The sequence below is a fragment of the Neurospora hispaniola genome (genome assembly GCF_033458365.1).
Source record: "Neurospora hispaniola strain FGSC 10403 chromosome Unknown B0T23scaffold_8, whole genome shotgun sequence".
In the NCBI taxonomy this organism is placed as follows: domain Eukaryota; kingdom Fungi; phylum Ascomycota; class Sordariomycetes; order Sordariales; family Sordariaceae; genus Neurospora; species Neurospora hispaniola.
The window spans coordinates 933,844-955,090 of record NW_026944413.1 but is presented as its reverse complement, the minus strand read 5'-3'; the positions used below and the strand labels follow the sequence as shown (position 1 = coordinate 955,090).

At 51.1% G+C, this 21,247-nt stretch overlaps 8 protein-coding genes and 1 non-coding gene across 9 annotated transcripts; 7 read left to right on the top strand and 2 right to left on the bottom strand.

Annotated features, from left to right (window-relative positions):
• Positions 1-466: 466 nt before the first annotated feature.
• B0T23DRAFT_229001 (fungal-specific transcription factor domain-containing protein) lies at positions 467-3,160 on the bottom strand. The gene is made up of 2 exons (XM_062833849.1): positions 2,256-3,160; positions 467-2,201 (listed from the first exon to the last, which is right to left on the bottom strand). Exons 1-2 carry the CDS (start codon positions 2,932-2,934, stop codon positions 586-588), a joined length of 2,295 nt encoding a protein of 764 aa, XP_062689153.1. The 5' UTR covers positions 2,935-3,160; the 3' UTR covers positions 467-585.
• Positions 3,161-5,127: 1,967 nt separating this feature from the next.
• Positions 5,128-5,888, top strand: B0T23DRAFT_228972 (uncharacterized protein). The gene has a single exon (XM_062833848.1). It carries the CDS (start codon positions 5,340-5,342, stop codon positions 5,736-5,738), a length of 399 nt encoding a protein of 132 aa, XP_062689152.1. The 5' UTR covers positions 5,128-5,339; the 3' UTR covers positions 5,739-5,888.
• A 486-nt stretch (positions 5,889-6,374) lies between these two features.
• On the top strand, positions 6,375-7,159 carry B0T23DRAFT_423075 (uncharacterized protein; the record flags this gene model as incomplete). Its single annotated transcript, XM_062839818.1, has 2 exons — positions 6,375-6,438; positions 6,649-7,159. The coding sequence occupies 2 exons, from the start codon at positions 6,375-6,377 to the stop codon at positions 6,939-6,941; spliced, it is 357 nt and encodes a 118-aa protein (XP_062689151.1). The 3' UTR covers positions 6,942-7,159.
• An 844-nt stretch (positions 7,160-8,003) lies between these two features.
• On the top strand, positions 8,004-9,114 carry B0T23DRAFT_387968 (uncharacterized protein). The gene has a single exon (XM_062837721.1). It carries the CDS (start codon positions 8,317-8,319, stop codon positions 8,662-8,664), a length of 348 nt encoding a protein of 115 aa, XP_062689150.1. The 5' UTR covers positions 8,004-8,316; the 3' UTR covers positions 8,665-9,114.
• A 1,880-nt stretch (positions 9,115-10,994) lies between these two features.
• B0T23DRAFT_387962 (uncharacterized protein) lies at positions 10,995-11,650 on the top strand. Its single transcript, XM_062837720.1, has one exon. The coding sequence runs from the start codon at positions 11,180-11,182 to the stop codon at positions 11,417-11,419; it is 240 nt and encodes a 79-aa protein (XP_062689149.1). The 5' UTR covers positions 10,995-11,179; the 3' UTR covers positions 11,420-11,650.
• Positions 11,651-12,278: 628 nt separating this feature from the next.
• B0T23DRAFT_t342 lies at positions 12,279-12,368 on the top strand. The gene has a single exon. It is a non-coding gene; the product is annotated as a tRNA-Glu (tRNA).
• A 2,274-nt stretch (positions 12,369-14,642) lies between these two features.
• On the bottom strand, positions 14,643-15,971 carry B0T23DRAFT_447712 (uncharacterized protein; the record flags this gene model as incomplete). Its single annotated transcript, XM_062841010.1, has 4 exons — positions 15,364-15,971; positions 14,955-15,054; positions 14,818-14,893; positions 14,643-14,751 (listed from the first exon to the last, which is right to left on the bottom strand). The coding sequence occupies exons 1-4, from the start codon at positions 15,601-15,603 to the stop codon at positions 14,643-14,645; spliced, it is 525 nt and encodes a 174-aa protein (XP_062689148.1). The 5' UTR covers positions 15,604-15,971.
• Positions 15,972-17,796: 1,825 nt separating this feature from the next.
• On the top strand, positions 17,797-18,657 carry B0T23DRAFT_228918 (uncharacterized protein). The gene has a single exon (XM_062833847.1). It carries the CDS (start codon positions 18,070-18,072, stop codon positions 18,529-18,531), a length of 462 nt encoding a protein of 153 aa, XP_062689147.1. The 5' UTR covers positions 17,797-18,069; the 3' UTR covers positions 18,532-18,657.
• Positions 18,658-19,296: 639 nt separating this feature from the next.
• On the top strand, positions 19,297-21,146 carry B0T23DRAFT_228906 (uncharacterized protein). Its single transcript, XM_062833846.1, has 2 exons — positions 19,297-20,393; positions 20,510-21,146. Exons 1-2 carry the CDS (start codon positions 19,380-19,382, stop codon positions 20,963-20,965), a joined length of 1,470 nt encoding a protein of 489 aa, XP_062689146.1. The 5' UTR covers positions 19,297-19,379; the 3' UTR covers positions 20,966-21,146.
• The last annotated feature ends 101 nt before the right edge of the window (positions 21,147-21,247 follow it).

Here is a 21,247-nt window from a genome sequence, read left to right as displayed (position 1 = left end):
ATATGTCTCTTGACCACATTTTCCCCCATGCTCTTTGACCCCACCCCCTTACTACAAAGCCCCTATGATCCGATGCACCTGTACCTTCAGCCAAATCAAACTCCTAACCGTCTTCCGTTGTCTCTTCTTTACCCCGCGTCCCCCCAAATGCTTTTTTTGGATGTAGTTAAGCGCATGCTTCGATTTCCTGATCCGACCAAGTTTCGCCATCGCCCTTGGGTACATGTTGATATTTCCCTTACAACACCTTTCCATGCCATCTTTCTGAAGTACCAAATCGCCATGAATGAGAAATATGATGTTAGAAGCCAAAAAAATGCCCGGTTCACTCCACGCTTAAGCGAATGACAGAAGGAAAATACATGACCCAGTATCCTATGTTCCGTAACACCACCCGACATGATAGAAGAGGATATAGTGCGATGAAAAACAAAATGAAAAACAGAAAAACATGCGATAAAAACAAGCACAACCTCAAAGAAATCAAGCGGCATGTAGTTTGTTAGTACATGGGAAGGTGATCTTAGCAGTCTTGCTGTCTGAACCACGAGTCTTGAAATCCAACTCACGTACGACCCAAGGGGTTTAAGCAGGAATGAAATCCAGACCCAACCCCTGAGCAATACGAGGCCAGTCCCATACTGCGGCCCAATCACCACTCTCCATAAGCTGCCACACATGCTCCAGAATTTCCAAGACGCGGTCAGCGTTTCTAAGACCAGTGTATCCCTTGACAGTTTTTACAGCAGCCCGAACCCGATCCCGGTGGTTAGGCGTGAAGCATGCCGTACCGATGATAAAGCATGGGAGGAGGAGCAGGGTTTGGCATGGGTCGCTAGGCTTGAAAGATTCCATGATGCCTAAAGACTCCTCAATAGCCACGGTAACCCGCGGGTCGTGCTGGAGTGGCTTGCGAGATGGTGGCGGCGACTCGGCTCGCAAAGATGAAGTGGTGCTGAGGAAAGGGACGGAGCCCATTCCATAATCTGAACCCTCCAACTTGGGCGACGAAGTGCAGCTTGGTGATGCCGACATAGGCGGCGTAGTAACACCAGGCACAGCGGATCGACTATGGTAGGCATTGGACAGGGTAGACAACCGGAGATCCGATGACTTTGTTGGAAGCAAAGGAGCCGAAGGAGACGGCGGGTAGACGGTCCGAACAAGGTAGATCCACATCATGTGCTTGTATAGGAGTCCTACTCGGTCACGATGGTCTCCTTGAGGCCAGTGGGGAGTCCAGTCCTTGATAGCTGCATCGATCTCAGCCGCCCGATAAAGGCTGACGTAGTCAACCAATGGGTCGACTTGAGTGACAATATTGTGCCGAATGGTGTTTCGAATCATGGTAATCTGAGGAAGGTACTCCAAGAGTCCATCGGCAACACCAATGAGCCGGGGGGGATAGATAGCTGGTGTGTAGTTGGCATCGTTGGGAACCGCACGGTGGTGAAGAGTTGAAACGGAATGAATCAACTCATCAGCAAAGATATGGTACTGGAAAAACTCGGCGATGAACGAGAAAAAAGCCGAGTCCTCTGGCGGCGAGCTTGAAATGAGACTCTTGTATGCCGAAAGATGGAGCCGGTGCTCACCACGCGGGTTGCCCTCAGCCAATGCCTCGAGGAGGAAGCAAAGCATCTGGCCGTAACGGGCAGACACGCGGAGTTTGTCTTGAGGGTTCATTGCATCGCTGACTTCCACGTCCTCATAGAACTTCTGCCTGGCTTGATCATGATGATACAGAGACCGTTCGTGGAGCTTGTGGGCAGATGTCGATCGGTTGTTCTTGAGGATATTGAGACCGTAGGGTGTGTCATAGTCGATATGTTTGCTGGCCAACGAAAGGATGGAGTGCATGAGGCCTTGATGCTTGACTGCAATTGGCACCATCATGTCCTTGAAGGCATTCTTGTGTTCTCCCTCAACGGTCAACACCGTGCTGAGATGCTCGTTATAATGCTTCCAGAAGATCCTATCTTCGACCGTCTCGAGCCCGTGGAACAATGGCTGCATGGTAATGGACGGCAAACTGTGGGACTTGAGGCGTTCTGCATGCATGGGCATGTTAGACTGTCCTACCACGGGTGTATTCCCAAGGCTGCTGTGCTTACCCTCCTCGGCCCTCTCTCTGCCACTCTTCCAGATCTGTTTCTCGGGGTAACCTTCACAAACCACGGCATTCTTCTCACAGTTCATGCCTATACGGGTTTTAGAACAGAACGACAGCCGATTGGGGTTAAAGTTGCACTTACACCGTGGCTTTGCCTCGTCACACTTCTTCTTGCGCTTCCGACAAGTGAGGCAGCCTGTCTTGGATCGGCCCTTTGTAATCTTGTTCGCAGGGACAGGAGGCGCAATTGGATGCTTGCGGGGTCGACCTCGGGGCCGCTTCGCCTTTGGCTGATCTAGCATCGAACCGTCACTGTTTGGAAGTGCATTTGCAGGAGCTTCCTTGATATGGTCCATGCAAAAGTCGTCATCATCCAATGGCTCCATTTTTGGCAACGGCAGCATGTTGTCGTCCGAGTCCGGGTCCCACGACAACTCATAATGGTGGCCGTGGCCGTGGCCAGAACTGCCATGGTGACTGTCGAGTGCCATTTCCCAGTTCTCCATAGAAGAGAGAGAAGCTGCCGACTGGGTCAATTCAGGCGAGGCAGAGGCAGAAGCGGAGGAGGAAGAGCAACAAGAATTTCCTGACAGATCCGTGCCATGATAGGACGCGTCCATGCCATTGCTGATGGGTGAAAGCTGGCCAGTCTGAGCAAAGCTCATGGCCGAAGACATTGAGGCAGAAGTTGAGGTTGACGAAAGTGAGGTGAACCAGGACGATGATTGGGGAAGACCCTGGATATCATCCGAATCCATGCTGTGGCTATCCGACCAGGCAAGGTCTCCGTCGTCCGACGCGGCAGGAAGTGAAGAGTCCATAACCCGTCACTAACGAGACCATACCAAAAGGGTGGAAACAAGGGTACTTGGAGGGAGGGAGGCGCCCCTAAATGCTTCAAACTGTTGCTCGAGACGGATTGGGTAAAACAAGGCTGGCCGATGGGCGGGCAGCCAAGAAAGGCCGAGATGAGGTGTGGAAGGTATGGGAGGGGGGCTGAAGTGACAAAGTAGAGACCTTGTGGCACTAGTCAGCCTGGCCTTGAGCAAAATGGTCGATCAGTACACTGTCCAGGACTATACTGTGAAATGGGGAAGGTCATGCATACAGCTTTGGCGTATCTCTACACAGTCGGAGATCGAGAATTGTGGAGAAAAGATGAAGAACTCGAAGGCGTTTAGCCGTCAAGGAGGGGAATGGGGAGACACTTCGGACCGGCGAGGAACAGTAAATGGTGTAGATCAACGGCAGCGGGACGATCTTGTCCTGTCCCTCATACGTGTTGGTCCTTTGCAAAAGAAAAGGTCAGAGGTAGAGGTAATAAGATGAGGCTAGAGGACGGTGAGGACGACGAGTAGGAGGGAGGGAATTCGTCTCGATCTGTCGACAAGGGTCTTTGAGATGTGTGTGACTGGTGATGAGAGACACTGGGGACATGAAGGAACAGGGGGAGGCAAAAAATTGGTGGAGAGAGGGACGTCCTTATTTGCTTCCGATTCGACTTGTCTCGTTGTGCTGCAATGAACTTGACGGATCGGGGTGGGTGTGGACAGATGGGGTTGTTTATCACCCACCACCACCTCCTTCTCGTTAACCCAGCCGAAGAGACCCATGTCTGCTTTTTTTTCCCAGTCTGCCATTTGTGCAACCTGACCATCCGTCGTCCTAACCTAATCTCTGGGGAAGCTGTGAGTACGGGTGAGAAGCGTAGCACTCGGCTTCTCCCCAGTCTGGCGGGCTTTCCCTGTAGAGGCTATTTCTTCCATTGATAGGTGTCCGACTTGGAGCACTTCAGCCTCAGAGACCAAGCCAAGCAACGAGATACTGAAGGCGGATATCCGCTAAGGTACCTCCAAGCAGGCAGCAGAGAAAAGGGAGATAAAAAAAAAAAAAAGACAGATGGCCATGTGAGCCATACCTACCTCTAGGTACACTAGTCAGCTCTAGTGCCATCTTGATCTTGGATAGCTTCCATGCTTTCGTCTATGTTTTAGATCGCTTCGTGGACTTGGTAACGTAGTATGAGTGGAGGAGGACGCAGAAATGGGACGATTGATTGACGCTGCGTCGATGCCAAGATGGGATCGGGATGTTGGGTGCCGGTCGTGGTTGAAGATGGTACATGTCCGTACTTAGTGTGGATGGAGGATTGGGAGATCGGGATAGAGAGAGGGGGGGTTGGAGGGACTGAGTGTGAGGATGAGGGAATGGAACGAAGCCAAGAAGGCCAGCATGGTGAAATCGATCTTACCTTGCTTACCTACCTGACGGGAGTTTTTTTCCAGTGGCTGCCCCTGGTGTATCACACGGGCTTTCCTGTTCAGGAACCTCCAGCTAACGGAAGTGGTAGATCGTGCCTGCCTCTAGTCTAGTGGTGTTCTTGCTGGAAGCAACCCAACAGGAAACAACAAAGGGCAACTGCGATAGATTCGTCGTTGACCGCACGACGGGAAGTGATGCGAAAGGCAAGGAAGGACCCTCTCACGCGTGCAAAAGTGCTGCCACTTCCACATTTGCGATATGCGAACGTGCATGAAGGAAGTGAGTGTCGAGGTATCCTGCGGGCGCTAGCGAGGTCGGTACGTACCCCAGAACTTGACACTTTTTCGCTTTTTGGGCTGATCACTGCAGAGTCGCCGACAGTGTTTTGTGCCGATTTCCTTTGAACTTCCTTGGCCCAAGCCTTGTCGGCGGGGATTGTCGCTCAGAGCAGAGTGTGTGAGAGAGAGAGAGCTGGCGGAAAGCACGAGAGCTCCAGCTGAGATACGACGCACGCAGTTGCCATCGATTGGATCCATGTAACCGTGACCTCTCGCTACACCGGACGTTGTCCTTGAAGCCGAGAGAGATGGAGCGCTGCCGAGAGTGAGGTTGTTTGCGGGAGAGAAATCTCTTCATCGACTTTGGTCGGATATGCAAGATACGTGCAAGGCGCAAGTGCCCGATGCTACTCTCTCCTACATGTCAACTCTCGCTCTTTTCCAATCATTGTGGATGATGGACATCTTGAGAAGCTTCAACGTTGGTACATTTTCGGCGGTTTACATTCAAGACATTATGATGGATCTCAAGCGAGTTCCACTTGTTAGAGACTTCAGTTCCCTTGTGTACCCGACATGCCCCGCTATAAAAGGGCACTGCAAAGCACAAGTCAGCGATCACATGTTATGATTGGCTTGGACACGACGCAGAGACCCTTGCTGTTTTTCGACAACTCCTCTCCTCCATGGCGTCTGCACATGGGCTTCCGACAGCGACGTCAACACCGCAGAAACAGTTGCGCCGCAATAGGTTCCATCGTCAACTTGATCAAACGGCGGTTAGTTTTTGCTTTGGGATGAAGGATACTCGGCAACGAGATCAACGTCCAATACAGCCCCGGGCTCCACTCTGTTTCCAAGTCCTTCATGTCATTGCGATGGTGATGGAGAAACCTGGACGGTGGAGAAAGGATAGACAAAAGATGGGCATGTCAATGGCAGCCATGCGCCCTCATCACTCGCCAACTCAACCCGTATCTGGCCTTCTTCCGTCATTACGGGGGGGTCAGGGTCTCGGAAAAGACGACAAGGGGTCATTAGACAAGCTCGAGTCAGCAACGGGGATGGGGATGGGGCCGAATTAGCTCCCAAGGGACCTCGCGAGCAAGGATCCGAGACGGTTATGGGCAGGCTATATCAAAGTTTGTACTACATGTCCAAGCCCTCTTCACGATCGCAGCCATGCGCCGCCGGCGTCTAAGAGACCGCCAAGCTTACAGGACTCCGAAGAGCTTTCTCTCTGGATGTCAGTTGGTACCCAAGTTCTGCCGAAATTGTACTGATGGTTCTCAATATGTGATCAATCACTAGGAGCCATGAATACTGACCTTGCGATTTCTCTCTCCTTCAAGCGTCAAAGACCTGATTCTGCATCTCGGTGATCATGACCGTTCACAAGACTCTTTTTCCCGAGAGGGTCTCTAGAGAGGAAGTCGGGAAAAACTTTGGCAAGGATGGCACCACACTAGCGTCAAAGGTCGGCGGACCCAATCCACGACTACACTACTACAGCCGGAGGACCGTACCCAAAGAGCCAAGTCGGACCACTCTTATTGGCATTACACAAGAATATCTGCACGAGGATTCCATGTGCCATGATATCATGACAGCTTGCTATCCCACGCACCGCCTTTTAAGCCTGGGGCCAATGGGCCCTTGATGCATATGCATTGAGCACCTGTCTGCGCAGCAGGAAACGGCGCTGTTTCGACACTGCAACAATGACCGATGGGCCGGGAAAACAACCGGACGACTGTCCTGTCCTGGCCGATGCCGACGGGACCGGTATGAGATCGGACTCATCCCCATCTATCCGGGTCCCCCCAAAATTACAATCAAATCCAGTCTAATGTAGGCAGTATAACGTGATCATCTTGACCCCATCTCTCTGAAACACAAGCTGACAATCGCAAATTCACCGTGGGACTCGCTAGCTCTGAGACATGGAGTAATAATACACAGATAGCGTAAACCTTTACTCATCTTGGCAACCAGATAGGCCGTCAGCAGCATCTTGTGATGATAGCACCCAAACGCTATGCTCATTCGGTCGACAGCCGTCTTCCACACATGGTGGTGAGTTGCAACGAGTCTTGGACAAGGGATCAAATCTGTCAGATACCCAGCTATCCGGACTTTCAGTCCTCGACATGCTCGATCTTGCTGTCGGTGACTGCATGTCTACATGTTGTATCACCACCTTTTTGGGACTGTTGCACAGAGACAAGTCCTGGACGCAGCCAGACACACGGGAACAGATGAACACTGCAGTGTCTCGCGTCAGGTAGATATGCCACACGTGCAGAGGAAGAACAAGCCCTTTGATCTTGCGCCGTGGCTGTTGGGCACTTACACATTGCGGGGGGGGGAACTTTTGTTGGTTTCATAGTAGTGTTTCCTTTCTGGTCGAGGCGGCCCATCGCAACCCGATCAAGTCTCAGGTCATCGCAGTCACCACGTTTTTTTGCATTGTTTACAACCAGAAAAGAAGGAACAAGAATCAAAGTGTGGGTATGCGACATGGCAATGCTCGTGATTAGGGTCCAAACTCGCAAACTCGGAGATGGAATTTGCACTCATACCATGCTAGCGCCAGCAGCAGCAGTACAGTAGTGTAGTTACCCCTCACTGCTTTATCTTCGTTGCACTACACTAGTAAAATCAACACCACCACTGCAGCCAGCTCTTGGCATAATAGCCCCAGGTAGAGTTACCAAGACTGTCTCGCGAGGTACCGGCTACCTGTCGTGGCACCTTCGTGCACCGCGCCCTACTCTAGGAACCTTCGGCTGAACAAGTCCTTCTACTTGCAGCAGGTAAGCACCCACCTATCTCGGCGTGGGGCCGGCGATGTTGTGCGCCCAAGTGGCAGGTGCGACTCCCCCTGCCCATTCTCTGACATTCATACACATCCGTCCCCGTCCACCACATCACCGGCATTGTCTGATCAGGTTGCGTCATCCTCAACCTATCGAAAAATTTCCCGCTGTTCAGCAATGGAGATGCCAACTGAACTGAATGGTGCCAATAGGGAGATGTGGAAGGAGCACCATGGATGTTGCTCAGCCTCCTCTTCTCTTCAATTGTCAGGTATGCCTTGTTCCCCCTCCTCCAACCTGAACTCACCGCCTTCATGCCAACATGACCGCACCACACCACCCGCCAAGAACATGATCTCTCGCAACATCCAAATAAGGCCACCCGCTGCACCACCACGTCTACGAAGCTTTCCCGTAATCGAGCGCACCGCAGCTCTTCGCGGCATATGCTGGACCAAAAACTCCGGGAGCGAGCCGCACATGAAGAGCACGGCAAGGGCCTTTTTTTTTTTTTTTTTTACGGCCCAGCCTATCTTAAGACTATACTGGATTCGACTCGCTTACTATAGCACTTATAGCCCACTCGGAGCCCAGCGTGTATCAACTGAACTGCCAAGTCGCTGTGTCGGGAGCCAATTCCGTCATGGACTTGAGTCTGTAGAGTACGTAGCATTCATTCGGCATCCCGTCTTGACGATGGCATCCCTGTTACACACAGGCAGTTACACAGAGCTCAACCTCGCGAGAAACCGACTGGACGGAGACACGTCGGCACATATTTGGTCCGCTCGTGAGATGTTTCCGCAACGGCTCCGTCCATCTGACCACTGGACCATGGCGGTTGATGCTCCGCTTCGAACTTTCAAGCGCTTGTCATTTGTTCGGCCCCGCCTCCGTGCTGGCCTTTTCCCCTCTCCCCAATTCAAGACACATCCAGCCATGGTTTCGAGGCTCACTCCCCATCCCGTCTGCACTTTTTCCAGATGGTAGTTCCAAGGGTCATCACGTGGCCTGTGGTCCTTCGACGGACTTCGCTGCTCCAGAGACATGCTGCGCTACCATTGACCATTTTGGTGTGCATGATGGCGCGCATGTTCTTGACGCACACTATCTGGTCAAACATGACATCTCGACCCTTCCCTTTGTTCCTCGTTCCATGCTCCCCCTTCACCGTCCTTTATTTATTTTATGATTTTTTTTTCTTCTCGCAACCTCACTTGAGGTTACGCACTCCAATGCCCTTACCTCGTCTCGAAGGCTCTTTTCTTGTTCTGCGTCAAGATAAAAGACAGGAGCGTCAAGAATGACCAAAGCTGACATCAACCCGTATACCCGTTACTCCACTCAAACGTTCTTCTCACACCCATTGAAGGGTTTGAAAGGGTCATCACCCACTGGAACTGGTCCCGGTTTCCCAAGCGCCAGCCTGGCACAGCTTGTGTCAAATCTCCCCGATAACCACTTGGCACATTGGCAAGTACATGGCAAAGTAGCGGTACCTTGATAATGCCCATGTCAGTTGCAGTGCTGGGTATGGCACAACAGCTGAGGTGCTTCGGCGATTTGGGACTTCACGATATCTTCCCTAGCTTCAAGGGGAGAGGGGAAAAAAAAAAAAAAGAAAGAAAAAAAAAAAAAAAAAACACCCAACTTGAGTCTCTCAGCTGGCCCAGCTCCGACACCCCGAGTTTCTTATTTCGTATTTGACCGATCTCTCAACTCTTTCCTCACGTTTGATCCCTGATAATGACCCGAAAGGCGTTTGGATGCCCGTTCTTCCAGTCCGATGTTTGCAGAGCATGGTTGTGCTGAAACCCATGGACGGTGAATGATTGTCGTGGGAGCTGGCATTTGATCGACTCAAGCCATCTTTCCTTTTCTTTTTTTCTTTTTTCTTTTTTCTTTTCCCACCTAGTCAATCTTAAAGAATTCGGAATCTCGCATGAGCTAGCCCCAGATACCCCCAATACGTCAACTGTGCTACTTAATAGCTCGGCATGCATTGCGCCCTAGTGCGCCACAGCTCACGGATGGTTCGTATGTAACCATTTCGCGCTTGGTCGGGTATTGAAGAATGTTTTCCGCCCTTTCCGTCATGGCTGCTCAATACACCTTGCTCCTCAGTCTTAATCGAGCTTCAGATCATCATATTGCGGAATGAAGGTTGCGCTCAAGCACTTGGCATGAAGCATGGCTAAATGGTCACCATATGCCATTAGTGGATCGAATAGTGTCTAAGCAAGAGCATATCGATGTGTACAACTCTGTACAATGCAAATTATGGAAGCACTATGAGAGGTTCTAGTGGCCGATCTTCTTATGTGTGTGTCACAAATCTGACTCGGCCCCCCACACTCTCAACCTCTAATGTGGATAGGATTTGAGACAACATGCGACATGTTGGGATATTCCGTCTCTTTGAAGCACCCTGCCTCCCTTATCTGCGTGCTTTAAAGTATGCACTGCTGGCTAGTTAACGGTCTCCATCAAGTAAGCATATGAACGGATGTTAACCATTGGCTGGCTTCGAATCAGTGCGCTCGCTCTTGCTTGCCTCTTGATGATTGTTCAATGGCAAGTTTCCCTTGACCTCTTTTACTAACGAATGTCTCGCTTACTATCTATCTCAAGTTCCTTCAGTTGACAGGTCGCGGACGTGGCGCCTACTCTCTTTCCTGGCTTCTCAAAAAGTACTGACCTAGTGGTTCACGAATCGTTATTGCTACCAACTTCCCGCACTCCCGTTGGAAAACAGTGTCTGAAGTTCCCACATCCACGATATTTGACAGCGGGCTTTTGTTTTGCAAAACGCTGCTTTCTACAACCTATATCCACATACGGCGCTCTGTCACAGCTTGTTGGCGCCTGGCTACACTTTTCTAGAGGCATGGCGCCTTCTATCCACAAGCCTCCCGCTTGTTCTTATTTTTGTTTTTCAAGCCTTCCAGCTGAAATTGTAAGTGCCGACACGGTGCGAGAGCCGACATGGTTTCCGAGACAAGATATAAGCAGAATGTCTCGGTCGGTCAGTGACTGCGAACGGCCCGATGGGCTATGGTTGGACGCTTTCCGGTCTCTGCGGGAATAGACAAGCCTCATGCCAAGATTATACGAACTAATAAATCTATTGAGCGCTTGTTCGGCCATAGTTATGTCCGTTCTCTCTCTACAAACGCAAAGTCAGCTATCAACCGCCGCGTAAAGTCATGCCGGTTTCACGGCTTGGCGCCCATCTCAGACGCTTAGAGCGAGACTTACAGATATAGGGCGTACCTGCTCGACTCGCTATCTTTCACGTAGTTGGTCACATACATCACTATCGAAACGCCCAGCTACGATGTCATCAAACGAGGCTCGCCTTGTAACCCCATCCTTACGTTTTTGTCTGGGTAGCTGAAAGGGGCCTGGCAAGCCCAAAACGTTGCAAGTGAGGCTAGATCATTCTATAGACGGGGTGATATTTGTCAGTGCCCAATGATACCGCTATTCATATCCCCCCTCTTTCAACTTTCCCATGTCAACGTTTCTTTTTTCTGTCTCGAAGATCCGTCGCCCTTGAGAAGAACTCTTAGAGTACCTCTCTCTATCTGCCAAAGGACGCCACGCGAACCATCCGACCGACGGAATCCGCTTCACTGGTTCAAATACTTACAGCAGGTCTAACCCGCTCTGCACACCGTGGAATCCTAGTGCATACTCACCATCGAATGCGCCTCAGACATACACTGCATGTTGAAAAATTGCTTGTCGGATGTTTCTTACTCTACCATTTATTCCCCAACTGCTGTTCTACGGGCGATACACATACCTGTCTACAGGTTGTGAAGACAATTTTAAATTCCCACTCCTACTCTTTCGACTTTTTCCTTATTCGTACAGTCCTTTCCTTTGTTCATCGGGAGTGTCCTCCACGGGATGATACCCTCTTTCACATACCCCTTGCTTAACCTTATCCATTCCCCTTGCTCGGCCAGTCCTTGCAGTAGATCCCGCGCGCTTTTGTTGACCCCGTCCAGTCCCGCTCAGTTTTCCCTTTTCTTTCTTTGCTTTTTTCCATCTTGGTCAAAGAACGGACAAGGGGCATGGTAGCATCCATACTATGCCCGTGGACTTAAGCCTCATTTCTAGAACTATACAGTGTGAGTGTCGAGAACGAGTACTCTTTGAAACAAACTCCATGTTAGTAACAATAGTCTTGTTCGGTAGGGTCTCCTTCTGAATGTTGATTAGCGTTGGCATCTACAGGTTTTTTGGTCACATTTCTCGTTATCATCTTTTGGTTCTTTACATATTGATGTGTTTGCAAATTGTCACTTGCTAGTGGTCAATGGCTTCTACGTTCAAAGTGAGGGCATCTTCAGATTGCGGATCTCCCAAGTGGCAATGTGCGTGGCATCGTATCAGTAAGATATGCAGATGGTAGCTCGAGTCTCGTGTACACAATTCCTCGGAGCTTGGGAGTATGATCTCTATGACGGATGCCTCACTTTCAAAGCGCTCTGAACGGTAGACATTCCTCCATCTTACATGTACAGCCGCAAAGGAGAGACGAGCTGGTGGGCAAGATTGGAAAACAAGAAGAGGAACAAGGCCAAGAGGCTGGTGTTCCACGCTTGGAGCAACGCGAGTCCTGGTCAGCTTCTGAAGGTTTGCTGCGTCTCGAACGTCCTTTACGTGGACTCCCGGTCCTTCCTCCGAGTCCAGGCTTAAGGCGCCCGCTCAGAGATGAGACGAAAATGTGCCCCTCATAGGGACAAACTTGCTGCCCTCCTTCCAACAACAACAACAACAATAGCCACTCTACTCTCCCATATAGTGCAGAGGTTTAGCATATTGGATTTTCAATCATCCACATTGAAAACTCCAAAGACCCGGGTTCGAACCCCGGTGTGGGAAACGGCACCTTTCTTTTTCGTCTTTTTTTTTGGTCGGTGTCGTTTGTGTTGTTTGTTCAAGTGCCGACATGCGTACCTGCACTGCACTGCGGACCACGACGTGTGCCTGCTTTTGTAATGGGAGGATTTCGCTACGTTTGTTTGCTCGCTTGGAAGCAAATACCTGGTCGCAAACTACCTTAAATACCTACCAAAAGCAGAGACGTAACATTCCGTCTTCAGTGATGATAACAGCAATTCGTGAGGGAGTATGAGTGAAATCAACCTTTTTGGATTCTCAAAAATTGCTGTCTCTTATGTATATAGCTTGCGCTCGTGGATTGATATCTCTACCTTTATGTCCAGGCCTTAGGCATTCTCTCAAAAAATCTCCGCAATCATCGAATGTACCTAGGCTGTCGCGAGCATACCTACCTATCTGACGCTCTACTTCATAGATCTTAGCTCCTTCACCAACAAACTCCGTCCGGTCCAAACATTCAAGATGCCCACACACTGCTCCACACAAGGTTAGTCGTGATAACTATTCTGTGACGGCCGACCGACAGGTACCACAGCCGATAGTTGTATCTATCGGTAGTTCGGGTTACTAGTCGCCGCAACGTCGCAAAAGAAAGAAGCCGTACCAATCAATCGTCAATGTCTGGTCTTGCCACAACAAAGTCTGGAGGCGATGTATTCAACAAACGTCTTGATGAGCCATCCACTCCATGCCTCCTTAGCTGGAGTCTCGCCCTCGTAAAGCATTGAAGATCTTGACTGCTGCCGTGGTGTGCCTGAGTAGTAGTTCGGCTACATGTAGCACTCAGTCCTACCTAACTTTGTGAAGGGACTCCTTATGTGTAGGATCCAGAACTCTGCAGGGACAATGGGGGTAGAAAATGGGAAGGCGGGGACGACGGAGAGAAAGAGTGAGAAGCGGTGATTACCGTTGTAGAGGTACCTAGGTACGTGGGGGAGGACTGCAGTGGAAAATGAACGGGCGTGGAAGAAGGGAAAGTGCTATCTGCATATGCTTGCTTCGTGCAAGCAAGCGGACATGCCTGCACTGTATCGTCATTTCCTAGGGAGCTAAAAAGTTTTGTTATCGAAGCTCACTGCATCTAGATTAAATATCACCACCACCATCAATCATCATCATTATCATCATCATCAGCAGCAGCAGCAGCAACGCACTAGACTTTCCAGACTGTGGGGTTTCATCGTCTTGCTACCTGAATTCTGTCTTTTGAGGTTTGGGATGCTCCATCTTCAGTGAGATCTCGCTCTCGGTGTTAGACTGTCCATGTTCGGTTAATCCTTACAACCACTCGTCTGGCTTCCTTCCACCTTCCCCCGTCTGTGAAAATCCATCCACCCCCCCCCCCCCCCCCAAAACCCCCACATCCAACCAACTCAGTCATTTTCAAATCGATGACCACCCGCTGAAAACAGGTATTAGACAGGGCGGTATGGCTTTGGCTTTGGTGATTCTCTTCTTTTTTTTCGGTGTTTTTTTTTTTCTCTTTTTTTTTTTCCTTATCACTTTTCTCGTCTTTTTTGTATCATGAACTTTTGAGAGCAAGCAAGCCGCCGCAACATAGAAACCATGCTGCTCAGCACAAACCAACCTATTCCACACTCGTCCCGCGCGTGTTCATCGGCAACTCGAGCATTGGGTTCTCATCGTCCCTCGGACTCTCTCCTCAGTCAGCAGGCGGACCTTGTCTCTTCTCTGGGGCACTGGGACCGACCGCGGCAATGAGTGTCCATTCTTGATGAATGGCACAGCCGCGGCCGGCCCAGTCTTCGAAAAGAGACTCGACAACGAATACGGACCGGACCGGACCAAGCACATTGGTAACCAGTTGGGATCCTGAAAGTGTAGCAACAGAGGAAACCGCTCGCTGGAGTTTGCCAGATGCGAAACTTGTCATCGGCCGCCGACTCCCACGCGAGTTCCCGGGGCACTGGGACCGACCGCGGCAATGAGTGCCCATTCTTGATGAACGGCATAGCCGCGGCCGGCCCAATCCACTCTGGAAACGAGACTCGACAACCTAACGAATACGGACCGGACTGAGCACATGCTATCCAGTTGGGATCCGGGAGGTGTAGCGACAGAGGAAACCGCTCAACTTGTCATCGGCCGGCGGACTCCCTCGCGCGTGCTTGGGCACGGGCGACCGGCCGCGGCAATGAGTGTCCACTCTTGATGAATGGCACTGCCGCGGCCGGCCTACGCACAGTCTGGAAACGGCTCGACAACGTAGCCGCCCCCCTTCGAAGAGTGGGATCAGTCTTCGCCCTCCTTGCGTAGGACACCTCGTAGGACACCTCGACCGTCGCAGCAAGAGCGAGCATATGTGGCTGGAGTCCTCAACAGCTCCTCGTTTGTGATCGGGCTGGATTGATTGTTAGTACAATGTTCACACCAGATACTTACAGCTGGAAGGCACCTCAACACTTACTTGGGAGCTTCAGCACCAGCCATCTCATTGAGACGTTCCTCCTCGTTCTTATCGTCCTCGTCGGACTCACCGGCAACTTGAGCAATGGGGTTCTTATGATCCCTCGGGACTCCCCCCACGGCACTGACTGGACTGACCCGAGCCCCAAAGAAGCTCTGAATGGTACACTTCAAGTCGCCACCTCGGGCAGAGCTCATCGTAAGCGACGACGCGATAGTCTGGGTTCTCCTTGGCGACCTGGAGAATGAGATTAGTAACTGACCGTGATAGGTTCAATGAAAAGAAGGGTAGCACGTACGATAGAGAGACCCATGTCATGAGTCGGGTCAAAACCCGTGAACTTCGCAACCCATCACCATCGATCTCCATTCGTCTTCTCTCCGCTTATACTCATCTGCCGCCCTCCACTATCTTATCCATCTCCTCCAGATTTTCGATCATGTCTTTGTAGAAGTCGTCGTCCTGAGGAAATCCCACCAATTAGTAAATTGGGCTCAGTGATGATCAGAAGAAAAGATGGATGAGACTGAAAAAGTAATCACATACCTTGTTTTGGACGGGAACAGGCTCGACCACTCCCGGGCCTTGGCCAGTGTGACCGCTGTTGTTGGTCACCGGAGCTGTGTCCACGTCCTGAACTGCGCCGCTGAGTTTCAGGTCGCGGAGCGCGAGGAGACAGTCGAGCTCCTTCTGGGTTAGTCTGTCCATCTCGATGACTTGGAACTGGTGGCCAAGCAATGAACGACGCAAGATCTGTTGTACTGCGAGTATCAGAAGCGTGACCATGTGGAGGGCGAGTTGAGGTGAGATGTTGCGAACAGGATATAATATACAGTACAGTGAGAGAGCACGCGGCAACGGTGCTGTGATCTGACCAAAATGAAGAATAGAACAGGGGTTTTGAGGGCGAGAGGTATGTAGAGGTACTCACATGGTGTGGACAAGCGCTGTTGCCTGTCGATGATTCCCAGATCACCTGTCTCTGCGTGATAGCTTGGGAGAGCGCGAGAGGACTGTGATGTTTTGCGTGTCAGACACATGTACGTCTCTTGACGATGTGGTGAGACGCTGCGACAAAAGGTATATATATATACGACTCGTAGAAGGAGACGCGCGGTAGAGGTGGTGCCTCGCACAGATGTGATAGAATAGGAGAGACAGGAGGATGGGGGGAGATATATAAAAGGGAAGAGTTTACTTACAAGCTGTGTGACTGTGTGTGAAAGTGTGTGGTCGTTGCTAACGTGGCGATTACCTCGCTTTGCTTGGTAGTTTGCGATGTTTGCGAGCAAGAGGCGAGAGGTCAAGTGGATGAGGTGAGCAAAGTATGACTCTCGTGGTGAGGGGGAAGATGGTAGTGGAGGGAAGTTTGGAAGAGGAGAGGGAGCGAGTAGAAGGGCCACTCTGGGGAAAAAATAATTGTGGGCTTGACTTTGTGCGTGCCTGAGGCAAGGCTGAAGGGGAAGCACAAACGGAGGCAGCCTAGGGCTAGTATGGAATATGTAGAAGACAGTTTATCAAGCTGGAAGGCACAGCGCCTGCCGGCGACGGAAGCGCGGACAGTGAGTGCGCGGCAAGGGCACGGAATTCCAACGGGCTGGAAAGAAAGCCAAGGAAGGGGAGGGAGGGGGGTGAGAAAGACAGTACAAGTAGAAAGGTACTTTCTTTTCAACTAAACTGACCATTGGTTAGGGGAGAATATGCGTCGATGTATCGTGGACGTGGTTTTAGCCCCTCTTAGAAACTCGTTTATATCTGGTCACCCCTTTGGGGTACTAGCCACTACCAGCAGAGCCACCGCTGAGAACTGCTGCCTCAGAGCAAAGAAACATCAAGCCAGTTCGGAATTCAGTTCACGTTACATATATGATTCTGATGTTCTTGTTACTCGATATAACATCTTGAATGCGGAATGTATATATACAAAGCTTGATTTTCTTCAGAGCTAGACAATAGAGAGACGTGTAGAAAATCTGTTGAGTTTCTGTTATCGTAGCTGGGTTGCTAGCACGATTACACTTGTAAATCCACAAAAGTAGATGATCATATAAAGTACGAAGGGACAACGAACAAGTTACTAGCTTTGCCTGTCTGAAACTGTCACGCCTTCAGTTTCCCAACTATCGCCATACATCTTGGTCTGGTGTTCCTGGGTTGATAAGAGATGGGTGCCAGAGCAAAGGGCACTACTGGACTGCTCGTGGAGAAGGAAGACATGGATTTTGTCGTCGCGAGGACAAGAAAGGTCGGCAGCAGAAGGCTTCAGTTGGTGGGTTAGGACTTCCATTCCAGGCAAGAAGGCACGGGCAGGTACCTGCTGTGGTTGAATGGAAGGTCTTGGTTCAGTTGTCGAAGATTGGGCATTCGGAGAACCTGGAGAAAGCACTTTCCATGTCTGAACCGGTCGGCACTCAGATCATACCTAATGCGTTGCACCTTCCCTCCAGATTCACCAGGTGATTACCTTGCAGCCACTTTGAGCCCGGTGATGTCCGGCGGGGACACTTGCAATTCACCGAGTCGACAGTCCCTCCTTCATTGACATACATATTCGACCCCCACTGAAAATTTGCCCTTGTATGATATATCCATCTTATTTTTTCTGCTTGCTTTTCCACGACCGAGTGATTCGGCTGCTCAATGTCGATGCTTGCTGGATGTTGGTCCTCCCATAGAGGTAAGCTTGGCGCACAATGTTGGCAGCTGGCCGACAACTGCCAACCTAAGCTCGGGTACCTTTTACCGCAAAGAGATTCCCTTCCATGGCGGGATTCGACCCAGATTCCAGGTTCCAAGAAGCCAAGCAGTTGTTTCAGTGGACATCGTCACTGCTTCAGCTGCACGACAGGGTGACACACAGACACAGACAGCAGACCCGGGCCCCTACCCAAGCGATCGGGGGGAGATAGCGTATGCCAAGGCGGGCCAGGCCCAGAAACCAACGTCAACCGCGATTTTGTTGCTTCTCTCCTGTTTTGTCTCCCTTTTGTTTCCCTCATCCGCCGGATTGGTTGACACTTCATCGACGTCCGAAGGGAAAACACGCAGCCCGAGAGCGGCACATTTCCTTTTCTGGCCTTTATTCAACATCCAACTTATCCAATCTTTGCACCATATCAAGCTAACTATCCTTCCCTTCTCCCGTCATTCGCTTTTGCTAACTACCCCCTTTTCTTTTTTGTCCGTCTCTCAATATTCAGTTCCACAACAAATTTCTAGACTTGAAGATTTCTAGACGTCATCACCATCGTCATGGCATCCAGGATACCCGCTGCCTGGCGTATCCGTGCGGCCAAGTCCACCAACACCGGCGGCCTCAACTTCAACCATGTCAACAAGTCCACCCTCGCGCTGGCGCGCTGGACTCCTACATCGTCATCAGCATTGGCATCATCACGATCCACCACCACAACATCCACACCCGCAATTGCTGCATGGCCCCCGAGATTGCGGCTGGGATCTTCAGGCACAGTTCCTCCGGCGAGAAGCTTATTCCAACGTCAGCAGCACCAGCAGCGCAGATCTTTCGGTGGGTTCAACTTTCTCATTATCCTTATGTGTTATCCACCACCCCCCGGTCTCTGTTGCATTTCATGGACGGTCAAGCATTGTTCAAGCATTGAGGTGGCATCCCCACTTCGGTCCCCCCCCTTTAACACATGTTGTTGGTTGATTTTGCTACACGAAAGAAAAAAAAGAAACAAAAAATGTTGAAAGAGGAAAAAGATTCGAGCTTGGCTTGTGCTGGTTGTTGGGCGCTGTGGCTCACTACCACGTTGTATACATCAGCCTCGAACCCGGAATGGTCATGACTGGGCTTGGCAAGGGGGATGGATTCGGAGTGTGAACATTTGCGATCGAGAGCTTTGTTCTTCATTAAATATGGATATGGGGTTAAGGATCTGAACAATGGTTGAGGGTTACCCATGACAAGTGTCATGTCGAGGAAGGGTATCATGCAGTGGTATGCCTTTGTCTTTGAACTCGACCACATACAAGAAAGACTGGGCTTGGTTGATGCAGGGTCCAAGACTTGCCGGTACATGCAGTCTGCAAGGCACTTTGGGGTTATCAACGGGCTTTCGGACATTGTACCATGGGCCCCGATGCCTGGCGGTTTTTGATCGTACAGCGACTCGGACCCGCCTTGCCGTCATGTTGTCATCCAGAGATGGTTCTTCATCCTTGGATGGTGCCTACCCTGCATCAAGATTCACGAACCACACTTCGAACGGTCATGATCAAGACCCCAAAGGCTCTTCTACCCGAACCCATCAATGCTACAACTCCTACAAATCTCTGGGAATTGTCTTACAATGGTCATTCTTTCATCCCCGGAATCTTCTCCTAAATCCACCTCCTGACCTTGTCTTCCAAGCCCTGCTCCCCATTTTACCTCCATCGTGCCATTGAACATGACATCCCCCCAAGCTCTTTTTCCTGTATATCTTAGATACTACTTGACAACAAACTAACCCCCTCTAGCTCGCACTACCCCCCGCCATGGCTCCGACGATCACCACCACTGCCCACCAAATGAGAACCCCTCGATCCTCTACAAGATGCTCGAAGCAGCCGCCACCTCGTTCGCCTCCATACTTGTGCTCGGCGCCGGTTTCAGTATCGCTGCCTACGCCTACCACAAGACCTATAAGCACATCGTCTTACAGAAAATGTCCAACGCCTTTGAGCCCGGTGATCCCGTTCTCGACCTCGCCGCCATCGGCAAGAACATACCGCTCTCCAAGACCGCCGCTGCCACGCATTGGATCGCACGACCCGAGCAGGACATCGTCGATGATATCGTGGCTGGCAAAGAGATCGGGCACTATCACCTGTTCATCGGCGACAAGGGCACGGGCAAGAGCAGCATGCTGTTGGAAGCCATGCGCAAGATCGACGGTGACGGCGTGGCCATGTTTGAGGCGCATGCCGACCTGGAAATCTTTCGCATCCGCCTGGGCAAGGCGCTCGACTACGAGTTCCACGAAGATTACATCGGCAGCTACTTTAGCGAGCGCGGCCCGCGCGACACTACGGCGCTGTTGGATATTGAGCGTGCGCTGAACAAGCTGGAAAAGGTGGCACTCAAGCGGCGTGCGAAGATTGGAAGGCCGCTGGTGGTTATCATCAACCAGATGCATCTGATCCGCGACGATGAGGACGGCAAGGACCTGATTGAGCTGCTCCAGCAGAAGGCCGAGCAGTGGGCCGCCAGCAACTTGGTTACCATGGTGTTTAACAGCGACGATTATTGGGTGTATGAGAGGCTGAAGCAGTTGGCCACGCGCATGGAGGTGCTCTCGATCACGGACCTGCCCAAGAACCTGGCGACGGCGGCCCTCAGGAATTATCGCCATCGCTATTTCGGAGAGGATTTAAGCGACCAGACGTTGGAGCAAATCTACGACCGCGTGGGTGGTCGCCTGAATTTCTTGAATAGGGTCGCCAAAAGCAATGATATGCTGGCGACATGTGATGAGATCAAGCAAGTGGAGAAGACGTGGTTCTTGAATCAGTGCTGGATTCTGGGAGAGGAAATGGATGATGATGTGATGGATCAGCAGAAGTGGGCTGTGAGTTGCTATTTCTTTGTTCCCTTTTCTTTCTCTTCCCACTCCCTATCTCCGTTAAACCCCTTCTGCTTCCTCATCTTCCCTCCAATCTGCTAACACCCCCTCCCCACCAACAGGCAGCAGCAGTAGTCCTAGCCACCGCCCTCGTCGATAAAGAAGCCATGATGGAAGCCGCCGGCTCTTCCACCTACGACCCTGTAGTCGGCCACATCCTGCCCTCGTACGCTCTGCACGAGGCCCAGCAGATCATGACGCGTTCCGACTTTGTGCGCGCCCTCGACCGCCTCAATCTTTTCTCGATCACCAAGAACGCCCAGGTGCGCGCCAGCTCCGTGCCCATGCACCTCGCTTTCCGGGAGATCGTTGCCCAGCCCGGCTTCCGCGAACACCTGCAGGCGACCATTGACAGGATTGCGGCTATCGAGAGCTTGGGACGTACAAGGGAGTTGGTGGCGAAGGATCTGGTGCTTGGTGGTCATTATGAGATTAGGAGGTCGGAGAAGGGCAAGGGCGTGGATGTCAAGTTGGTTATGCCGGAACCGGAAGAGGAGGGTGAGGAGAAGGATGATTAAGATCTCTGACTTGCCTCGAAGAACGTCCTTGTGATTGTCCAGTCAGGAGTCAGGCGGTCATTGGACAAAACAGAAAGGAAAAAAGTAAGAAGACGAAAGTGAAAAGAAGAAGAAAAAGATGGTACCATGCTGGTACCTCTAGGCATGAAAATATGGAGTCAAGGCGAGGATGGAAAGATAAAAGGAAAAGCGTTCTGTTTTCTTGGCTCCTTTGAAGACTGGAATCATGAGGGAAAGAGGCACTTGCCAGGAGCTTCAATCTTTTCCACGCACTTTACATAA